At 42.4% G+C, this 23,270-nt stretch overlaps 1 protein-coding gene across 1 annotated transcript in view; it reads left to right on the forward strand.

The window, feature by feature from the left end:
- LOC306883430 (arf-GAP with Rho-GAP domain, ANK repeat and PH domain-containing protein 2-like) overlaps positions 1 to 23,270 on the forward strand; it is a 121,871-nt gene that overhangs the window by 85,115 nt on the left and 13,486 nt on the right. Inside the window, exons 20-29 of the mRNA XM_079438689.1 lie at positions 207 to 370; positions 524 to 736; positions 1,726 to 1,831; positions 3,018 to 3,165; positions 4,419 to 4,487; positions 6,018 to 6,092; positions 6,433 to 6,550; positions 19,870 to 19,998; positions 21,152 to 21,288; positions 22,527 to 22,609. Of these exons, the coding sequence (XP_079294815.1) occupies positions 207 to 370; positions 524 to 736; positions 1,726 to 1,831; positions 3,018 to 3,165; positions 4,419 to 4,487; positions 6,018 to 6,092; positions 6,433 to 6,550; positions 19,870 to 19,998; positions 21,152 to 21,288; positions 22,527 to 22,609 (1,242 nt within the window). The remainder of the gene's footprint in view (positions 1 to 206; positions 371 to 523; positions 737 to 1,725; positions 1,832 to 3,017; positions 3,166 to 4,418; positions 4,488 to 6,017; positions 6,093 to 6,432; positions 6,551 to 19,869; positions 19,999 to 21,151; positions 21,289 to 22,526; positions 22,610 to 23,270) is intronic.

The raw sequence follows: 23,270 nt of genomic DNA on the forward strand, positions 1-23,270 counted from the left end.
GGAGTAATGGTTGCTAAAAATCAGCTTTACAATCACAGGAGTAAATGACATTTTAAGATATATAAAAATAGTCAACCGTTATTATAAATCATAATGTCTGTTTTTTACTGTACCGTGTTGTCACCATGCTGTCTCCTCTTTTTTGTGAATTATATTTTAATTTTTAAATGTGCATGTGTGTGTTTTTCTTTTTTTTTTTAATGCAGAACTGTGTACATGCATGGTGTAAACAAGCAGGACTTTGCACTGTGGCATTCTTCCATCCAGTTGGCAGCTGGGAGGGATGGTATGGCTCTCGGAAACCAGCAGATGAATAAAAACGATGTTCCTATCATTGTGGATAGCTGCATATCTTTTGTCACACAATATGGTAAGTTGTTTATATTCCTATGAGATTTAAACATTTATATTTCATTGTGAAGTATTTAATCAAATTTTTTTTTTTTTTTTTTTTTTTCAATTATATCATAGATGACACTATAAAGTTATCTCACAAAGCTCTTACTGCTGACTTTTCTGCCAGGTTTGTGTTACGAGGGAATCTACCAGAAGAACGGTGACCCGGGCCGTGTGGCCCAGCTCCTGCAAGATTTTACCAAGAACGCTCGGATTGTTAAGCTACGTGCTCAAGACCACCGGCTAGAGGATGTCACAGACACCCTCAAGAGCTTCCTGTCTCACAGTGAAGATGCTCTATTGGCTAAAGAGCTGTACCCTTTTTGGATCTCTGCCCTTGGTTAGTGCTGCCAACCACTTAATCTGTTCCTGTAAATGAACATTAATTTGTGTTCAATTATAGATCAAACTACTCTAAAGTCCAGTTGGTTGTTATTAAAGGTATGTTCAATAGTTCTTTAGCTAGTGTTTGTATCAGCATTCTTTTTGTACTTTAACTACAGTTACCAAAGTAGTGTTAGATGTCACACTGCCATCTATCGACGTGGATCAGCATGATCTTTATTTATTGAATTTGGTTTTTGTCAGTCTTCTGACTTCGGATCTTTTTTGCTTTGTCAGCTGTAGAGGTATTCTACTGATTCTCACAACAGTAAAGCACGATAAAAAGCACATAAGTGTGTTATTTGACTGATTTTTCACTCTTAACATCACAAAACGATGGTACACTTTTAGTGTATCTGCAGAGGCATCAGCTCATGAGCACGTGGATTCTCTTCGTCATTTGTTTTGATGGCAAAATAGATTGAGCTGGTTGACTGGCATCATATATAATTAAAACAGTCTTCATACGGTGTCAATATAAACCAACACCAAAGTAGTGAATGCACCTTTCACGAGTTCACACTTACATATATTTAGCACGAGTTACGTAATGCGTATTTGGCGAGTATGGTAATACGTAGTTGGCGTGCTGTCCTGGGGAAGGGCTCTGAGCTCGGGAATGGCCCGAACCTAGAGTATCCCCCCATAGTATGGTGAGAACTTAGTGATATTGGTGGAGAAGGGGTGGTGGAGGGATGCTGATAGACCGTCAAATGAGTGGAGGTATGTCAGCTGTATTTATATCCGTGGGTAGAATGACTTGATTGCGTGCCACTTGTGTTTAATTAGGCTAAGTATCTGACGTGCTCCTCCCGAACTTTGCTAATAAAGCATCATTTAAGGGGCTTGGTCAAAGAGTTTCATTTGTGTAAAATGCAAACAAAACTTTATGTGGATGCACATTACATTTCTACTTTAAATAGTTCTTATTGTCCATGAATACAGATGAACAGGATGAGAAGGTCAGAGTGCAAAAATATTCATCCTACATTCAGAGTTTACCCAAAGTCAACAGGTCAACTCTTGGTGCTCTGCTGCAGCATTTGTACAGGTAATTTACCCCTTTTTACAACAACACTATAATAACAACCTCTGTAGCCAGTAACATTTCCAGTTGGTATTGTGTTGATGTTTGAAGTCTGGTTAAATAGCTCACAGTAAACATGGGCACTCCAAACCCTCACTGGGTATGTCAGATTGCTCGAAATATTCTTGTAATTACTGTAATTGTTTGAGGAAGGCTTAATTGGCATATTAAAAGGCTTTTGGCATATTTGGAGTGTAGCTTATCATTTCCCCCATGATGTATAATACTCATTTTGCTGTGCTCAGGTCACTTTCTTTTGTTGCCTACTTTCTTTTGTTGCTTATATGTGCTTTTATTTAAAATTATTAACTTCCTATCATAGCTTTCTTCATAAAACTGCCTTAAAGATCTGTAAACAATAACACTGTGCCAACAAAAACTTTTCTGATCAAATAGGTTTTTCCAATATGATAAGTGCTGTATTTATTTGACTACATACAATACTGTTTAAAACTTGGACATAATACTTAAAAACTTTGAGATTAAATGCAGTAAAGGCTTTTGCATTAAAAAATCTATTTCAAATAAATACTGTTCTTTTGACATTTCTATTCCTCATGATTTCAACAAAAATATGAAGTGGCACAACTGTTTTCAGCATTGATAATTATAGCAAAATTTCAATTCACAACAGTTCAAAGTATTATTGATTTCTGAAGGATCATATGGTAATGAAGAATGGAGGAATGTCTTCTATAAATTCAGATTTGCATCACAGGAATAAATGACATTTTTAAACAAAAATAGAAAACAGGTATTTTCAGTTTTAATAATATTTCACAATATAACAGTTTTTACTGACTTGATGAGCATAAGAGACCTTTCAAAAACATTAAAAAATCCTACAGATTACACCACTTTTCAACAGTGGTGTAATTAAATAAAATAGATTGACTTATGCATTTTTTTAATTATGTAAATTTTACAATTTAATTTAGGCATCATAACTATACTTAACTTAAGCTTGAGCTTCCATGCAAGAATTGCAACAGTTATTACACATTACACACAGAATTCAGTGTATAGTTAACTTAACCTTTATTAAGGAAGTGTATATATTTGTATGGACGGTTTGTTTACTCATCTATGATTTATGTAGGTCTTTTTTCAGAAATATTCACATTTATGCACATATATTACATCTGCACAGGATCCAGAGGTGTTCGCATATCAACCAGATGAACACGCAGAATCTGGCGTGTGTTTTCTCCTCGTGCCTGTTTCAGACAGAGGGACACATGGCTCAGGAGACCCACGTGGTGGAAGACCTAATCAACAATTACATCCAGCTCTTCTCTGTGAGTTACACGTGTGTCCTCTCTCACGATTCAGACCTAGTTGATCTCTGTCACTTGAGTCCCTAGGGCCTGCTAAACGTGAGACCGCTCCAATATTCACTCCCCTCATATTCAGGGTTTGAGAGCCAAAAGATATTTCACAGTGCTGTTTTCACAGGTGTGTGGGGTTAATTAATGATTTATACCATTATACCCGTTTTATTAATACACAAGACCTTGATTTAGTAGTCAATTGTAGTCTCTTTATTACTGAAGAATTGGACATGAGACATTGATCTTATTGTCCATTCTAATTATTGCTGCTGAAAATAGACGCCTGTCTGTGTTTGTTGAACCCCTCATTTGAAGACGGCTATAACAAACTGGCAAGCTGTGGTTGTTTACCCATTACAGAGTATTTGACAAACTCCATGGTGCTATGAACAGTGAAAAGCATTTCCATTCAACACCATGAAATGCGCAGCTTTAGTGTAAGTGTGTGAGGAAGGGGACGGTGTGTTTGTGCTGCACTTGGACGTGTGCCTCTGTAATGGGATTTACAGTGCTGCGCTGTGCTAATTCCCTCTCGGCCTGCTCGTACATTCATAGGCCCCCTGGCTTCACACATACACGCGCTTGTACTTTTGGAGAGAGGGAGAACGTGTGAAACGTGAAGTTTAGTGTTGCTAAAAGCCATGATCTAGAGAAAAATCTGTGAAATTTCACTAAAGTAATATGCAAGGCATGCAGGTGTAAATTAAAAGTTTACTATATATGTTAACATTTTTGTTTAGTTTTTTTTTTTACAAATGTGCCATTGTTGTCAAACTACTACATATCAAGTTTAAGGTATTGTAATAAAAATAAAGCATTTATCATTCTATATCTTATACATTCATTTAAGCATTGCAACATAATGTGCAGTATGAAAAAGTTTAAGCTTACATTTAACAGTGTTAAAGATTAGCTTTTAGTGAGCATCATTTATTTTTCAGTATATTTACAGTTAGAATCTAAATGCAAAAATGAGCTTGCACCATTAGATATCAATTATCGGCCAATATACTGTTTATTAAAATCATTTGACGACTCATTCCAATTGTGTATGACCATTATTGACCATTCAACTTTTAAGTTTTCTGACATTCCATTTCAAACGGGTCTACTTATGGGAGTTTAAATGCCCTGACTTTGCTGTTAGGGATGTGAGCAGGTCTGTTTACTGTGCACAGGGGCTTTAATCTGTGTTTATCTGTGCGGGTCCATTTAAACAGGTCAATGAAGAGCAGGCTAGGCAAATGGAGAAAGAAAACAGCTTTATCACCAGGTGGAAGGACACCACAGTAAGTCACCCCTTTTAACCTTCCTGTTAAATAGGTGTGTGTGTGTTTGCAGGTGTTTATAAAGCATGATGTTACAGGCCATAAATGTGTGCATTTAGCTTTTAACTACCTTTTGTTGGAATATATGTGTGTTTACGTTTTTACAGGTCACAGAATCACTTTGACTTGTATTGCTATTGTTTTGAGCAAATTAGAGCAAACAGCAAGCTCTTTGTGCTACCTAAACTTCCTGTCTCCTGCTTTATACCTCGCTGGCACCATAAGGAACAATTTGTTCAGATAAGCTGAAAAACAAATTAATCTTCCTTTGTTTGCTACTGTCCAAGTTTAAAAAGTTTCAGTGAATCTGTTCAAGTTTGGGCAAGGACAATGTTGGAACTGACCCATGTAAAATACTTGAAGCTTTTGAACGCTTAAACACATTCACATTCACACACTAGGCAAGACAAACACATTCACATTCACACAATACAGTACTAGTCAAAAGTCACTTTTAATTCATGAATTAAAAGCATGATCACCACAGAAGAGATGAATTTAGGTTTCATTTGAAATGCATTTTTAATATATTTTTCACAAATATTATAGATCTGGACAGAACATGACTGTTATGTCACTGGCCCATTTATGTATGGGAAAAACTCTTTTCAAGCATAAGCCTGGCTTGGAAAAAAACTGTTAATCTTAAGCCTACATAAACCTAAATAGGAAATAAAACCGTTATTGAATAAGCACTATTCTGTGTACTAAACTCCTGAAACATTGGTGTCTCATATTTTAGAGCAGTCACTGCAATTTATGAAAGAAATCAATTAATCTGTATGTGGGTGTGTGACATTTTTAAAGTAACTGTAATTGAATTACACAATTTTTTTTTCAGTATAACTGTAACTGATTACAATTACATTATTTTTTTAAATTAAATTATGTAATTTAGTTATAAGTAACCAGTTACTTCAAAACACTGCTGAACCACTGCACTAAATTAGATGGTAGAAACATGTATTCGGCTATTTGTGTTCAAACGTTTGACTAGTACAGTTCCTTGGCTGCAAAAATAACCATGTTTCGTTGTATAAGACACAGAACATCTGAATAAGAGTGTTTATACACTGTTCTTATAGAATGTTACAGTAGCATATGTGTCATTTACGCTACATTTAAATACATTTTGCCAACGCATTTTCTTTCGTTTAGAAGAGGAGCTTTAATCTGTGGTTTACATGAGCTAAGATGTTTGCCAGCTTTTGTTGTGTAATGCTGCTAAATGATGTGTGGGACTCCAGCTGTGTGTCATTTAGTCAGACTCACACAGACGCCGGTCTGAACTGAATGGGCTGCTGATTGCTTTTGTATTATATCCATAAAGACTGCTGTACAGTTGGGTGCTTAGTTTCTTAGATAAGCTGTGTTCATTTTCTTTCTTTTTCTTTCTTTCTTACTATATATTTATATGAATTACATATGTATTTAAAGTTGTGTGTGTGTGTGTGTGTGTTTTGTCTCTCTGTGTGTTACCTGTGTTTGCAGTTCTCTCCTGCTGGTGACCTGATATTTGAAGTCTACTTAGAAAAAAAGGAGCCAGAGAAGTGCTGTTTAATCAAGGTTTGTTTCCCTTGCTCTCTGTGGTGTGTGTGACTGTCTGGCTGTCTGTGTGTGTGAACCTAGAGGGTATTCTGCCACAGACTAAATCAAACCGCAGTTAATCAAAGGCAAATTTGATTTAATTGTGAGAGTAATTGTGTTTTATCAGTAGTCAAGGTATACCTCAGTTAATAGAGGTTGCTTCAGAGTGTTTTTTCTCTTGACACTTCTTTGATATCTTTTTCCTATTTTCCTCTCATTTCTCCTCCAGCAAAAGTAGATCAATCCCTTTGCCAAGGAAATTAAGTCTTGAACATTTAAAACACAGAAAGCAGAATAATACTGATATCTGTGTCTATAGGTGTCTCCTAGCATGAGGTCAGACGAGCTTGCCATCAGCACTCTGGAGATGAAGGGGATAGAGGTCAAAGCTCAAGATCTCTGGACCACTTTTGAGGTCATTGAGAATGGAGAGATGGGTAAGGGTCCTACTGCTGTTAAATCTTAGTTAAACAATGAAAAAACTGTTGAAATCAGTATTTAAATTTAACTTACGAGTGAATTCTACATAAAGCATCTTTTTAGCAAGTGTATACCAAATTATTAGAGCATTTAATGATGTTCCTCTAAGGCTTACACACACATTAAAATGCTTTAATAGCTAAGTGAATGCGATTAGTACTATTATTATTTCATGAGGGTTATGTGAAACTATTAACAGATTGTGATGCATTGGTGGGAGGGAGAGACAGGTGGTGTAAGAGTGATTTTTGCCAATAGCGCAAATTGTGTTTTCCTTTTTACAAATTACAACTTGATAATGGATCTATTTTGCACTTGAGTGTGTTTTCTAATCATAGTCAGATTGGCTGGTGATAATTACAAATTTGCACCACATAATTATGCTTGTGTGGAGGACAAACCCAAGACACAAACAATTTTTTGGGGGGTGGTGATGAGGAGGAGGATTGTTTTTTTTTTTTTTTATGTAATCTGTATGTTTTTTAAGTGAATTGATGCAAGAATATACAGTCATGCTGATTCATTTTTTTTGATTGATTCTTTTGTATGTTTATCCAGGAACATATTTTATAAATATGCACAACATTTACAAACCGAATTCCGGAAATGTTGGGACGTTTTTTTAAATTTGAATGAAATGAAAACTAAAAGACTTTCAAATCACATGAGCCAATATTTTACTCACAATAGAACATAGATAACAATTTTATTTCAAATTTGATGCCTGCTACAGGTCTCAAAAAAGTTGGCACAGGGGCAACAAAGAGCTGAAAAAGCAAGAAATTTTGAAAAGATTCAGCTGGTAGAACATCTAGCAACTAATTAAGTTAATTGACATCAGGTCTGTAACATGATTAGCTATAAAAGGGATGTCTTATAGGGGCAGAGTCTCTCAGAAGTAAAGATGGGCAGAGGCTCTCCAATCTGTGAAAGAGTGCATAAAAAGATTGTGGAATACTGTGGCGGGGTGGAAGCAACACACGACAAGGAGAGCTCGAGTTATTACCCCGGAGGGTGAGTTTATTAGATGTCAGGTGCTGGGGAAGTGCAGTGCAGAGTGGTAGAGGTGCTTGTCGTGCTCTCTGGTGTGAATCCGTGGCGAGAAGGACCGGCTCTGTGCTCTGTGCAGGCTGGGTCGTTCAAAGGCTGGATTCTGTGGGAAAATGAAGATAGCAGTCTGTTAGATCTCGTGCGGATTGGAGATGAGACTCTCCGAGTGTGCGGCTCTCGCGGCTTATCTGGCCTATTTCCAGGGCAACGCTGATGGATCGTCGGGACGCTCGTCACACTCCCCCCCCCTAAGCGTTGTCCTGGTCCTGGTGGAAACAAAAGGCATTACTAGGGGGGAAAATTGGGGTGGGTGGGGAGTGACCCCTGACAGACCTGCATAAGCTGTCCAGATCCGTGACAGTCCATCTGCGTTAGCGTTAGAGGCCCCGGCTCGATGACGAACTTCAAAGCAGAAGTCCTGGAGTGCGAGGAACCACCGTGTCACCCTGGCGTTAGTGTCTTTGGCCCTGGCCATCCACTGCAGGGGGGCGTGATCGGTGTAGAGGGTGAACTTGCGGCCCAGGAGGTAGTATCGCAACTCCAGGACTGCCCATTTTATGGCCAGGGCCTCCTTCTCCACCGTGGCATAGTTCCGCTCGGCTGGGGTCAGCTTTCTGCTAATGAACAACACAGGGTGTTCCTCACCTTCCTGGACTTGCGACAGGACGGCTCCCAACCCTGTATCGGACGCGTTCGTTTGCAGCAGGAAGGGGCAGCCAAAGTCGGGGGCTCGCAGAACCGTATTCTCCGTGAGGGCCTGCTGGATCTCCTTGAATGCCTTCTCCTCTTCGGGCCCCCAGGGGACCTGTTCCGGCTGCCCCTTCCTGGTCAGGTCTGTCAGAGGGGCGGCTAGAGAGGAGAAGTTGGGGATAAAACAACGGTAATAACCCGCCAACCCTAAGAATGCTCGTACCTGGGTTTTCGTGCGAGGTCTCGGGGCGGAGCGAATGGCCTCTACCTTCTTATCCTGAGGGCGGATAAGCCCTCGTCCATCTAACCCAGGTACTTTGCTTCCTGCATGGCCAGGTGGCATTTGGCTGGGTTGGTGGTGAGCCCAGCCCGTCGCAGCTCCACCAGCACCCTCCGCAGACGGTCTAGATGGTCCTCCCAACGCTCCGAGTGGATCACTACGTCATCCAGGTAAGCGGCCGCATACTGCTGGTGAGGACGGAGGAGGATGTCCATAAGCCTTTGGAATGTGGCCGGTGCCCCGTGCAGGCCGAAGGGGAGGGTCCGATATTGCCAGTGCCCACTTGGTGTCGTGAAGGCCGCCTTCGCCTTGGCTGCTTCGGTGAGGGGCACCTGCCAATATCCTTTGGTAAGGTCTAAGGTGGTGATATAGCGGGCTCTTCCAAGGCGGTCTAACAGCTCATCCACTCGGGGCATTGGGTACCCGTCGAACTCCGACACTTCGTTGAGACGTCTGAAGTCATTGCAGAAGCGGAGGGTGCCGTCCGGCTTTGGTACCAGAACGATGGGGCTTGACCACGGGCTGCGGGATGGCTCAATTACCCCCAACTTCAGCATCTGTTGGACCTCTTCCTCAACAGCACGCCGACGAGCCTCAGGGATTCGGTAGGGCCGTTGCTTTACCACTACTCCTGGGGGCGTCCTGATGTCGTGGTGGAGGACGTGGGTGCGTCCAGGCACCGGGGAGAACACATCCGAGAACTGACCGACCAGGTGCTGGAACTCAGCCTTTTGGGGGGACGAGAGTTCCGTGTTAACATCGACAGGGCCGGGATCCACAGTGGCCAGGGCGACCGTCTGTTCTCGGGTCCCCACCCACTTCTTAAGCAAATTGACGTGGTAGAGCTGTTCGGTGTGGCGGCGTCCAGGCTGGCGAACACGGTAGGTGACGGGTCCCACGCGCTCTACCACCGTGTATGGCCCTTGCCAGGTGGCAAAAAATTTGCAGGCCGAGGTGGGGACTAGCAGCATAACCCGGTCACCAGTCTGGAACTCTCGGGGCTGAGCTGGCCTATTGTAATGGCGTTGTTGGGCCTGTTGGGCCTTGGCCATGTGTTCCCGCACTAATGGCATGACTCGGTCGATCCGCTGCCGCATCTCCGTGACGTGCTCGACGAGGGACCGGTGTGGGCTGGGCTGTTGGTGTTCCCAAGCTTCTTTGGCCACGTCCAGCAGACCGCGGGGTTGCCGCCCGAAGAGGAGCTCAAACGGGGTGAAGCCGGTGGAACCCTGCGGTACCTCCCGTATCCCAAACAGGATGTATGGCAGCATTTGATCCCAGTCCCGTTTGTCGTCGGCTGCCACACGCCGTAACATCTGCTTTAGGGTTTGATTAAACCGTTCTACCAGGCCATCCGTCTGGGGGTGGTACACGGTGGTCCGCAGTTTGCGTTTTCGCTTCGCGGCGGGGAGGGAGGACTCTCGCGTGGACCAGGGTGACGGCGCTGCCTGAGTCGAGCAAGGCTTGGGGGGCCGGCCATTGATCCGTGCCTCTGTTTCGGGGGCGCCTCGAGGGGGCTCCTGGTGGACAACACAGCCTGCCAACCAGGGCTGGGATCTTGGAGAGGGAGAAGCCGTGGGCATGGAATCGTCCCGCATGCCAGGGGTCGCCGCTCTGCTCAACGGTCGCGCGGTGCCCTCCAGCGTGCGTTGCTCCTGGACCACCCTCCGGGGAAAAGGCGGCCCTCGCTCCCCAGCATCACGGCGTTGGGCCACCTCCGCCAGCTCGATCGCCTCAACTAACTCCAAGGTGGTGGTTGGGTTCCGCATCCCCACAGCCTGGCGGAATGCGCGGGGCAGCGCACGCAGAAGGCGATCGATGATTACGCGTTCCGTTACCGGAGCCGCCGTCGGGGCTCCCTCCAGGAGCCAATGCTGGGCGAGGCGCGTGAGGTCGGCCGCCTGTGTTCGGGCTGGGACTCGGGGCTGGTACACCCAGTCATGAAACTGCTGGGCGGCACAGATCGGCGAAAGGCCTACGCGAGCCAGGATTTCCCGCTTCACATCCACATATTGTTTCGCCGCGTCGGCGGGGAGGCTGACGAACGCCCGCTGTGCTTCGCCGGTGAGAAGAGGGGCCAGCGCACTCGCCCAATCCTCGGGATCCCAGCCTTCCACAACGGCCGTATTCTCGAACAGCTGGAGGTATGCCACGACGTCATCGTGGGCGGACATCTTCGGTAGCAGCTGGGTTGCCTGCTTCCGAGGGTCAGGTAACGGAATGTGCTGGCAGGCGGCCATGCGAACCTTCGCGATCTCATGGTCAGTCTGGCTCTGCCGCGAAGCGAGATGTTCCACAATTTGCTGTTGGCGCAGACTGACCTCCGTGAGTTGCCGGAGAAGCTCTTCCATCTCTGTGGGAGGAGGCGCCGCCTACGAGAACACAAGATGAGAGGGGGAACAAAACAACAGGTGACGTGGGTAAGATGGAGATCGCTTGTCGGTGTAAACTTCCACTAATCTGCCAGCATTCTCCACCAGTGTGGCGGGGTGGAAGCAACACACGACAAGGAGAGCTCGAGTTATTACCCCAGAGGGTGAGTTTATTAGATGTCAGGTGCTGGGGAAGTGCAGTGCAGAGTGGTAGAGGTGCTTGTCGTGCTCTCTGGTGTGAATCCGTGGCGAGAAGGACCTGCTCTGTGCAGGCTGGGTCGTTCAAAGGCTGGATTCTGTGGGAAAATGAAGATAACAGTCTGTTAGATCTCGTGCGGATTGGAGATGAGACTCTCCGAGTGTGCGGCTCTCGCGGCTTATCTGGCCGCGGCCAAATTAGGGACAGGTGCGGTCGCTTCAGTCGTAATGAGCGAGCGCAGGTGTTCCTTGTGCGTTTCCAGGGCAACGCTGATAGATCGTCGGGACGCTCGTCACAAATACTTTAAAAACAACATTCCTCAACGTCAAATTGCAAAGACTTTGCAAATCTCATCATCTACAGTACATAACATCATAAATAGATTCAGAGAAACTGGAGAAATCTCTGTGCGTAAGGACAAGGCCGAAGACCTTTGTTGGATGCCTGTGGTCTTCGGGCCCTCAGACGACACTGTATCACTCATCGCCATTATTCTGTCATTGACATTACTAAATGGGCCCAGGAATACTTCCAGAAACCACTGTCGGTAAACACAATCCGCCGTGCCATCTGCATATGCCAACTAAAGCTCTATCATGCAAAAAGGAAGCCATATGTGAACATGGTCCAGAAGCGCCTTTGTGTCCTGTAGGCCAAGGCTCATTTAAAATGGACTGTTTCAAAGTGGAAAAGTGTTCTATGGTCAGACGAGTCCAAATTTGAAATTCTTGTTGGAAATCACGGACGCCATGCTCTCCGAGCTAAAGAGGAGAGAGACCTTCCAGCGTGTTATCAGCGTTCAGTTCAAAAGCCAGCATCTCTGATGGTATGGGGGTGCATAAGTGCATATGGTATGGGCAGCTTGCATGTTTTGGAAGGCACTATGAATTAGGGGATACTGAAAGTGCTTTTTCTTTATCACTTGTAATTGTCTTTTCCCCCTTTATTACTTTATATTTGCTTGTATGTTTTGAAGCTATATTTATTTTGAATTCTTAACAATAATTAATGAATTCATATATTAATTAATTAGGTAACAATTATTTTAAAAAGTAGCCTGCTTATATAAATTTAATACAAATTTACTAAATAAATTTGAAATAATAGTGATGCATCGTGATATCAAATTAAATCGAATCATTGACATCGTAATCGAATCGCGAAACCAGTGCCGATTCACACCCCTACTATGAATGCTGAAAGGTATATAAAGGTTTTAGAGCAACATATGCTCCCCTCCAGACGACATCTATTTCAGGTGTTACGTCCTCTTTTTAGTCTAGAGGTATTGTGAGGCGTAACAAAGAAAGAAATTAGCCAAATAAAAGAAAATTAAAGGCAGATAAAGAAAAACAAGAAGAGAAACACTTCAAACCTCAGCCCTGGAGTGAAAACGCAACAATTCTTTAAAGAAACAGTAACTGCCATTTATTAAGTACGGAACATGGGTTGTAACAGAAAACAAGGTTTAATTAGAATGAGTGTAGCCAAAAATAACAAACAAAACACAGCTAACTAAAGGATTAAAGGAGCTGACTAACCTATACACAAAACAAAGATGAAAACCGAAAAACACATGAACTTCCCTCAGCTCCCTCTCTTAACAATAACCAGGAGAAAAGATATTCAAAAATAAACAAGGCACTCACTCCAAGTTGGCTACTTAAGTAATTATATACAAATTTTCAGGTTTAAACAAAAGAAAAGCAACTAGTTATCTGCTCTGATTAAGTGGGGTACGTAACACACGCAGCCCGCTACCCCCTTGTAGCTACCCACACAGGCTAGGCAAGTTAGTTAGCAACACACAGTCAATAAAGAGGAATAAATCACAGTACCTTTTAGTTACCCCCTCACAAGGATTTAACTATTGGGCAGTTCTCACAAATGAGAAAATATTCCTAGACAAAGAACAACAGGCTACCCTCATAAGCAGACAAGGCATTTCAGTCAAGAGCTGAGGAGAAGTGATCCTCCTTAGCAGCATCTAGAAGCTCCATTTATACTGCTCCACTCTCTCTCAGGCATGCTCACAACGAGTAACAGCTGAGGGTAATTAACCTGAGAGAGATAGTGAGGAAGAGGCAGAAAAGAGCACAAAACACAATACAAAAAAGGTACAAGGCCTACATTTAGAGTAAAAAGAAATCAAACGCCCAAGGGCGTAACACCCCCACCACTAAGATTACAGTCCAGAATTCAAAGAAGGTTCCGGCCCTCTATTCTCCCACATGTCGATTAAGCAGTCTCATCCATAGATCTTGATAAGGCATCTGCGATAACATTGTCAGTGCCTCTGATGTGCTGGATCTGGAGGTTAAAATCTTGAAGTTTTAAGGCCCAGCGCAGCAAACGCTGGTTAGAGGAAGACATGTTGGACAGAAAAATTAATGGATTATGGTCTGTATACACAATTATCGGTTGCACACTATTGCCAAGATAGACTTCAAAATGCTGTACAGCCCACAATAAAGCTAAAGCTTCCTTTTCAATAGTACTATAGGACATCTGACATTTTGAAAACTTGCGTGAAAAGTAGGATACAGGGTGCTCTATGCCCTGGGCATCCACTTGCACAAGCACAGCACCTGCACCAGAGTAACTTGCATCCACCTGCAACATGAATGGGAGGTTGAAGTTAGGTGCCGCCAGTACAGGGGCGTTACTAAGTAGATCTTTAGCAGCTTGAAAGGCATGATCACAAGCACTGCTCCACATGAACACTCTCGTCGTGCTCAGTAAGTTCGTGAGGGGTGCAACTACGGAGGAAAAATTCCTACAGAACCCTCTGTAGTAACCGGCCATTCCAAGGAACCGTCGAAGCTCACGTTTGTTATGGGGTTTAGGAAAATTAAGGATGGCTTCCACTTTGGCATCCACAGGCTTCACCCAGCCATGACCCACCTTTTTCCCTAGGTAGGTTACAGTGGCTTTACCAATCTCACACTTGGTAAGATTCAAGGTCAGTGAAGCACTTTCCAGCCTTTCAAAAACCATTTTGAGAGTCTTTAAATGGTCTTCCCAAGTTTCAGAATAGAGAACGATGTCATCCAGATATGCATTGCAGTTAGGCACGTTTCCCAGCACAATGTGCATTAGTCTCTGAAAGGTTGCTGGTGCATTTCGCATTCCAAAAGCAAGAACAGAATACTGAAGGAAGTAGTCTGGGGTAACAAATGCAGAAATCTCAGCAGCACGGGCAGTTAGGGGAACTTGGCAATATCCCTTAAGTAGGTCAAGTTTTGTGACAAACCTGGCTGATCCAACTCTATCTACACAGTCCTCCATTCGTGGGAGTGGAAAAGAATCTGGTTTCGTGACTGCATTCACTTTACGGAAGTCTGTACAAAAACGATAAGTTCCATCTGCCTTGGGAACTAATAGGCAGGGTGAACTCCACGGACTCTGACTGTGTTGAGCTAGCCTATGCTGTAACATATATTCAACCTCTGTCTTCATGATGTGTCTCTTCACTGGGTTAACTCTGTAAGAGTGTTGTTTAATTGGCTTGGCCGAACCCACGTCAATGTCATGTTCAAGGATGGTGGTTCTCCCTGGAACATCAGAGAACAGGGATGGGAACTGATACATCAACTGTGTGATTTGGTCAACCTGCTCAGGTTCGAGATGAGAGAGAAAAGAGATTAGGTCTTTCATCACAGCGGAGTTCTGAAACCTTACACCATCTTGCTTAGTGGCTGGCGTCACTATGGCCACCGGTGATGGTAAAGTTGCAGGAGTGCATGGGGAATCGAGCTTAGAATCTCGCATGAACTTCTTTAGCATGTTGACATGACATAGTCTAGTCTTACGCCGTCTGTCAGGAGTGGTGATGATAGTCGGTTTCACTGAGTTTCTCTTTCACAGTATAGGGACCACAGAACTTGGCACGCAGCGCTGAACCAGGCTCAGGCAAAAGAACAAGAACTTCATCATTAGGCTGAAAGCTGCGACAGACACTCTTCATATCATAGAGTTTCTTCATTTTAGACTGAGCAGCAGACAAGTTCTCCTGGGCCAGCTCGCGAGCTCTGTGTAGATGTTCTCGACAAGAGCTTACATACTCAAGAACAGGCACAGGCAGTGAATCTTTAGCTAAAAACTGCTCGCTCAACACTTTGAGTGGTCCCCTCACGCTGTGACCGAAGACGAGGTCGGCAGGGCTGAATCCAAGTGACTCCTGTTCGACTTCCCGAACAGCAAACAACAGGAACGGCAGAGATTCTGCTCAATCTCTACCACTGGCTAAGCAATAAGTCCTCAACATCATCTTTAAGGTTTGGTGAAACCTTTCTATCGCCCCTTGAGACTGTGGGTGGTAAGCGCTTGAAAGTTCATGCTTGATTCCAAACTGCCTTAAGGTTTGCACAAACAGTTTTGAGGTAAAGTTTGTGCCTCGATCAGTCTGTATAACCTTTGGCAATCCAAAGATCGTACAGAATTTAATTAGCTCTCGTACAATAATAGGAGCTTTTATTGAGCGTAATGCAACCGCTTCAGGGAAACGGGTAGACGTGCACATTATAGTCAGAATATACTCATGTCCTGATTTTGATTTGGGCAGGGGACCAACACAGTCTAGCAACAAACGTTCAAAAGGTTCCCTCATAACTGGAATCGGGCATAAGGGGGCCACGGGCAGTTTCTGGTTAGGCTTACCAGCTATTTGGCAGAAAGTACATGATTGGCAGAACTTAGAAACAGCAGACTTCAGTCCAGGCCAATAAAAATAGCGGGACACACGCTTAAATGTCTTAGTAACACCTAAATGCCCTGAGAGAGCATGTTCATGAGCGACCCTCAGAACTGGATCCCTGTACTGCTGAGGCAGAACGATTTGATGGACCTCATTAAGGGAGGAACGAGCATTGGGTCTCCAACGGCGCATTAAAACGTCCCCTTCCCAAAAGTATTTAACCGTTTCGGGCAATTTGTTTTAAAAATTTTCAACAGACTCAATACAACTGGCCAGAGAAGAATCGGTTCTCTGGGCAGAAATTAACTGAGCCCGGCCCATTTGAAGTACAGGCTGCAGCCCAGGAGCAGCAACTGTTTTATAGGCCTCTACAGCCTTCGTTTTCACTGGCTTTGCATCACAATCATTAGTGTCTTTTAAAAAACTCTCAGAGAGATCAATTACATCATCAAATTTCTTTCTCTGGGCACGCGTCACTGCGCACGCAGGGAAGACAGCTGGAACGTTTTGCACAGGCAATGAATAATCACTCTGATTTGGGTTGCTGCTCACCAAAGGTCTAGGAAAAACATATTCTCCTGCAAGATCATTTCCTAAAATAATGTCAACCCCTTCAATGGGTAATTGTGCACAAACTGCCAACATTACAGGACCTGTAATCAAGCCAGATCTAAGGTACAAATCATGTAATGGCAGGTTAAGACATCCGCTGCCTATTCCGCGCACTAAAACATTAGCTCCCGTGTAATTAGCAGCAGGAGGTAACACTTTCTCACAAATCAGCGATTGGACTGATCCAGTGTCCCTCAAAATCTTCACTGATTTTCCCACTTCATCAAGTGAAAGAGACACCGTACCGTCCAACAAGAACGGCTGATACGCACTAATGATAGTGTCTGCACTACGATTAACATTGTCGAGCGTGTGCACCAAAGCTGTAGTTTTAGGTTGCACACCAGCCATTTTCTGTTTCCAAGCCCGGCACTCAGAAATCATGTGACTCGGGTCTAAACAGAAAAAACAAGCTCGTTTGCTTTTCTTTTTCTCAAACCAATCTGGCTGTGTCCCAGGTTTGATACGTGAGGAGTTAGGAGTCGTACCCTTATCAGAACCAATATTTTGAGAGTACATTACATTACGTCGTGAATTATGAAACACATTTTTATGTGTCAGGACAAACTCGTCAGCCAACACCGCAGCGTCATTAACAGAGGTGACTTTTTGTTCATTCAGGTGAACTACAACACTTTCAGGTACGCAATTTTTGAACTCTTCAAGCAGAACTAGCCCTTGAAGTTGATCAAATGTGGTGACTCGGTTAGAAAGGCACCACTTCTCAAAAAGTGTGCGCTTCTCTCGTGCGAACTCGACGTAAGTCTGTTTGGCAGCCTTGGTATGGGAGCGAAATCGCTGTCTATACGCCTCAGGGACCAGCTCATATGCTCTTAATACAGCAGCTTTTACGGTGTCATAGTCAAGAGACTGTTCTAATGGTAAGGCAGAAGAGACCTCTTGGGCTTTGCCAGAAAGACTGCATTGCAGCAGCAGGGCCCAGACGTCCTTAGGCCAGTGCAGCTTCAGGGCGATACGCTCAAACGTAACAAAGTAAGCATCTACCTCGCTTTCTCTGAATGGAGGAACCAATTTCAGATATTTGCTAACATCAAAATTCACACTAGCCTCAGCTTCATGTGAATTCTGAGGTAACACAAGCGTGGCGTTGGATGGAGAGCTAGCAGAAAGATCTCGTGAACGGGGCAAAGGTACAGGCTTATTTTTCTCTTCCTTACGTTCAAACTTTTGCAATCTAATATCACGATCAGTCTCTGCTTCTATAACACGCAGCTTAACAAGCAATGTGTCATGCTCTTGTCTCTTAATTTCAAGATCAAGCTCTTTCATCTTGATGGCTAATACTGGGTCAATAGAAGTTTCTACAGCAGGGACGATAGGAAGGCCGCCATTCGACATTACTCCACCTGGTACATATGACGCAACATCCTCCTCCCCTCCAGTAGAATATTCTGGAAGAATCCACATCTCTACGAGTGTTTCACGCAATGTTTGTTTAATAACTCGTTTCGCCGCATCCCTAGACACATCAATATTAAAAAAGTCAGCGATCAACAATAGATCTACCTTCCTACAACGCTCAAAGGCTTCTGCGGTAGGAGAAAGAGTGAATGCAATTAAATCAAACTCCATCCTACCACAGCTTCCTCTTCCCCCCCCCTACAAAAACTGCCAAACAGCCTAAAAAACAACAAGAAAAAAAATTAGTGGACGAGCCCCCAATTTGTTACGTCCTCTTTTTAGTCTAGAGGTATTGTGAGGCGTAACAAAGAAAGAAATTAGCCAAATAAAAGAAAATTAAAGGCAGATAAAGAAAAACAAGAAGAGAAACACTTCAAACCTCAGCCCTGGAGTGAAAACGCAACAATTCTTTAAAGAAACAGTAACTGCCATTTATTAAGTACGGAACATGGGTTGTAACAGAAAACAAGGTTTAATTAGAATGAGTGTAGCCAAAAATAACAAACAAAACACAGCTAACTAAAGGATTAAAGGAGCTGACTAACCTATACACAAAACAAAGATGAAAACCGAAAAACACATGAACTTCCCTCAGCTCCCTCTCTTAACAATAACCAGGAGAAAAGATATTCAAAAATAAACAAGGCACTCACTCCAAGTTGGCTACTTAAGTAATTATATACAAATTTTCAGGTTTAAACAAAAGAAAAGCAACTAGTTATCTGCTCTGATTAAGTGGGGTACGTAACACACGCAGCCCGCTACCCCCTTGTAGCTACCCACACAGGCTAGGCAAGTTAGTTAGCAACACACAGTCAATAAAGAGGAATAAATCACAGTACCTTTTAGTTACCCCCTCACAAGGATTTAACTATTGGGCAGTTCTCACAAATGAGGAAAATATTCCTAGACAAAGAACAACAGGCTACCCTCATAAGCAGACAAGGCATTTCAGTCAAGAGCTGAGGAGAAGTGATCCTCCTTAGCAGCATCTAGAAGCTCCATTTATACTGCTCCACTCTCTCTCAGGCATGCTCACAACGAGTAACAGCTGGGGGTAATTAACCTGAGAGAGATAGTGAGGAAGAGGCAGAAAAGAGCACAAAACACAATACAAAAAAGGTACAAGGCCTACATTTAGAGTAAAAAGAAATCAAACGCCCAAGGGCGTAACACAGGGAAGGAGTAGTGCATTTCAGCAGGACAATGCAAAATCACATACTGCAGCTATTACAACAGCATGGCTTCGTAGTAAAAGAGTCCAGGTGCTGAATTGGCCTGCCTGCAGTCCAGATCTTTCCCCTATAGAGAACATTTGGCTCATCATTAAATGAAAAATACGTCAAAGATGACCACGAACTCTTCAGCAGCTGGAAACCTATATCAGGCAAGAATGGGACCAAATTCCAACACCAAAACTCCAGAAACTCATAACCTTGATGCCCAGACGTCTTCAAACTGTTTTGAATAGAAGAGAAGATGCTACACCATGGTAAACATGCCCCAATCCCAACTATTTTGGGACCTGTAGCAGGCATCAAATTTGAAATGAGCTCATTTTGTGTATAAAATTGTAAAATTTCACAGTTTAAGCGTTTGTTATGTTATCTGTGTTCGATTGTGAATAAAATATTAGCTCATGTGATTTGAAATTCTTTTAGTTTTCATGTTATTCAAATTTAAAAAGCGTCCCAACATTTCTGGAATCCGGGTTGTACACAAATGTCTGTTCTCCACATTGCAACACGCAGTCCATCAAACATACTTGTATGAATTGCGTTCTGACACGTTTTGAAGCACAATGAAGTGTGAAATCGAGCTTGCATAGCTAGAAGCTAGAAGTGTTAACATATTTGCATTGCATATGTTTCTGGCCTTTCTGTTCTGTGGAGTTGCAATCAATTGTGAAAGAAGTCAGATGGAGCTTTGCGTTCATATTTTCTCTCTGTGTTTAGAGCGGCCTTTACACTACAAAGAGAAGATTCTGGAGCAGCTATTGGAGTGGAGCTCTCTGGAGGATCCCAGCTCAGCCTTCCTGCTCATTAAGAAATACTCTGGTTCTAAAATGACAGACTCCAACTCAGGTACCAACAATGAATGTCCTAATGCACTCCAGCAGATCGCTCTAAACTATGATCGACAGATTAAACAACCTTATTGTTTTATTACATTTACAGTCAGTGTTTAATTGGAGCCACATTCAAAGATTAGCTTGTGGTTATTCTTAGAGCTGTGCCTATTTTTTTTTTTTATATAGATCTCATATTTTTCAGCATCGTTATTATTTAGTATACTAAATGAACACAAGGAAGATTGATAATTTTTTTTTTTTTTTTTACATTTGAACATATTTGTACTAAAACATTAAAATGCCAACAATTTCAGCTGAGGACTAAAATAAATGAAGTAAAAATCAGGCTGATTACCGGAAATTAATCCGACTTTACCATCTCACAAATTTTTTGCTATTGAGTTTTAAATAAGAGATGCTATTAAAACTGCAGACATCTGTCTCAATTCTCTCATGCTTATTTTATCATATGAAACATCCCACATGGAGACTGTGAAGATTCTTGGTTGATGACCCTAATAAATCCATAAATCTGAGTTTTAAAAAAACTGAATTAACTTTGTGGCCAACAAAATTGTTGCAAATATATAATAAATTGCCTGATAAATCGCCTAGCCCTAGTTACTATCAGTCATAAAGTTTTCTGATTCTGGCCTAATTTCATAACTTTTTAGAGTCTCCGTTCCAATTTCTAGATCAATTTTTCACTCTTGATGATAAATGGAGTAGTTGCAGAAAAGCAAAGCATATTTTTTTTTATAAAGTGCATTTACACTCTTTTTGGTTTCCTATTGAAACCATCAGTAACGACAGCCAGAAATCATAATTTTCTGCCTGCGCTGAGTAATAGCTTCTGTGCATGCCTCACTAAAGATATTAATGTATATTAAGCTGTCCTGTGATGCAAAGGTTTATTCATGTGGCAGGATGTGTATGTGCTAGTCTCTCAAATGTGTTAAGCTGGAAATGTGTTGCAGATGAGATTTCACTTGCTTTTCAGTACTTTAGACATTTAAAAAATGTATGACACCTTGCTAGAGTTTGAAGGAGCGGGGGCTACACTGGTACAGTGCTACAGTATATGTATAGTTTGTATGTTCTGTCTCATAAATAGTTCATGGTATGACTCAATATGTTTAATTTGTGGTGTTCTTTGTTTGTGACAGATAAACTGAAAGATTTCATTAAAGGAGAGCAACTCAAATTCAAAGACGGTTCTTCCAAACTGCTTTTGGGGAATAAGTTTCAGGACCGATACCTGGTACTACAAGACAAAAAACTGTTGTTATACAAAGACATAAAAGTACGTCTCCTACATTTTCACTCTTAATTCAGAGTCTTTTAACAAATCAAAATGCTTTGCAAGGTCTTTAAGTATCTCTGCCCATGGTAATATTTAAATATCTCCATCCGCGCTGTTCATGGGGATCGACCTCTGTGCAGTATCTCTGTTCGCCAGCGGCCCTGCAGCAGTCGCCAGTTTACCAATTTAGATTTTTTGCCATGACATTTCATATTAGCTCTGTTTGTTTTCTTAGCATGCGTTTACAGATGAAATAATAATTAAAAAACACAGTGGATGTGAAATTACCTGCTTTGGGCCAATCGCAGGGGCCCGCTTGTAATAAGCGTGGAGGGAAAAAAAAGGAAACAAATAAACCCTTAATGGCTATTTTCATTTTGAATTAAAGTAATGTGGGACTTCTCATACCCCCTAAAATGAGTACAGTGATTTAAACGACTGCAGTCTGTTAGATTCTCTCTCTGTAATATCTCTGCTTTATTCACTCTGTGCACACGCCGATCTGCTCTTCCTCAGGGGCACACGCTCCGTGAGCTAAGACACAGTCTCCTAAAGAGTGCAGGATGTGTTAATAACTGATATTTGAGCGAAGTGTGGATGTGTGTGTGTGTGTATGTGAGAGAGAGAGATGGAGGGAAGGCGGAGAGGCGAAGACACTCTGAATGAAGGCTGTTCTTTCCTTAATTAGTGTAATTTCTGGCTGATGCGGAATATTCGGCTAATTATCAAGTGAAGAAGGTGGGAATTGGCTGTGAAGCAGAAATTTAATTGATATTGTGATGCATTTGTTTTCTGTTTCTTGCTTTTTTGTAAGTTGGGATTCTCGGTTAGATCTCATTTTGTTGTCGTCGAAGTGTTCGCCTGAGCCGGTCGTGTTTTGCAGTGCATTACGTACAAAGTACGTCCCTTCCAGGCAACAACACAGTGTTGTCGGCACATGCTAGTTTACACAATGCCCTTGGGCTCCCGACAGCTGTAAACAGGAAATTGCAGTTTTTTCCCCTTTTGATTCAAGTGAATGAGCTGGGGGAAATAAAGCAGATTTTTTCTTTCACACTACTTTTCTGCATACAGTATGTGAACCAGTTTTAGTGGTGCTGATTGTTTGGAAGATTTTTGATAGCATTGTAATAAAGCTTGAGCTATGTTGTATGTAGTTTAAAATATGTGTAGACACAGAATAATTTTTTAATAAAAGCCCTGTGTTGATTTTGAAACATGTGCTATTGTTCCCACAGAGTACCAAACCAGAAAGAGAGGCTCCATTAAAGTCTGTTAAATGTTACTTAGGGCTACGAAGGAAGTTGAAACCAACAAGCAGGTAATGGTCTTTTATCTAGTACACTAAAAAACATTTGGCGCAATTATCTTACACATTAAAAAAAGTGCTACCTAATCATGTCTTTCTCAAGTTCATCAACAAACTGGTTCTTTTTTTTTTTTTGTAACAATTTCCCCAAACCCTCATTATAATACTTATTTTAATCTGGAGCACGTAGAGCCCACAAACAGTGGTGTGAAACAAATTATTCAAAATTAGTGTGGCCACTCTGAAAGACATATTAATAATCCTAAATGTGTAATTAAGATCGATTCGTAAATGTTCTGACATTAACTCTAGGTTTGTGCTCAAATGAGCTTCGAGTTCAGTCTTTATCTTTTGTGCCAAACACACAGAGCTGCTTGGTTTAGTGCCAAATGCCCCCCTCAGAAACGAGACTATCACAGTCATTCTGAAAGCAGAGTTATCTCACAATTACAAAATTCATTAAACGTAATTTAGCAAATACACTGTACTGTTTTTCTCTCTCCTGCTGGGAAAATTGTTAACTGTGGTTTTGTTTCATTTCAATAATGTTTTTGTAATTTATGGCTGTAGTGTAACTTATGAGTGCGCTGAAGACCTTTTTTGTGCTAATGATCATTTATTCATAGTTTTCATTGTGAATGTATCCACAACATGATTCTTACAATAGCTTTTA

This window comes from Barbus barbus (assembly GCF_936440315.1).
Source record: "Barbus barbus genome assembly, chromosome: 2".
Lineage (NCBI taxonomy): Eukaryota > Metazoa > Chordata > Actinopteri > Cypriniformes > Cyprinidae > Barbus > Barbus barbus.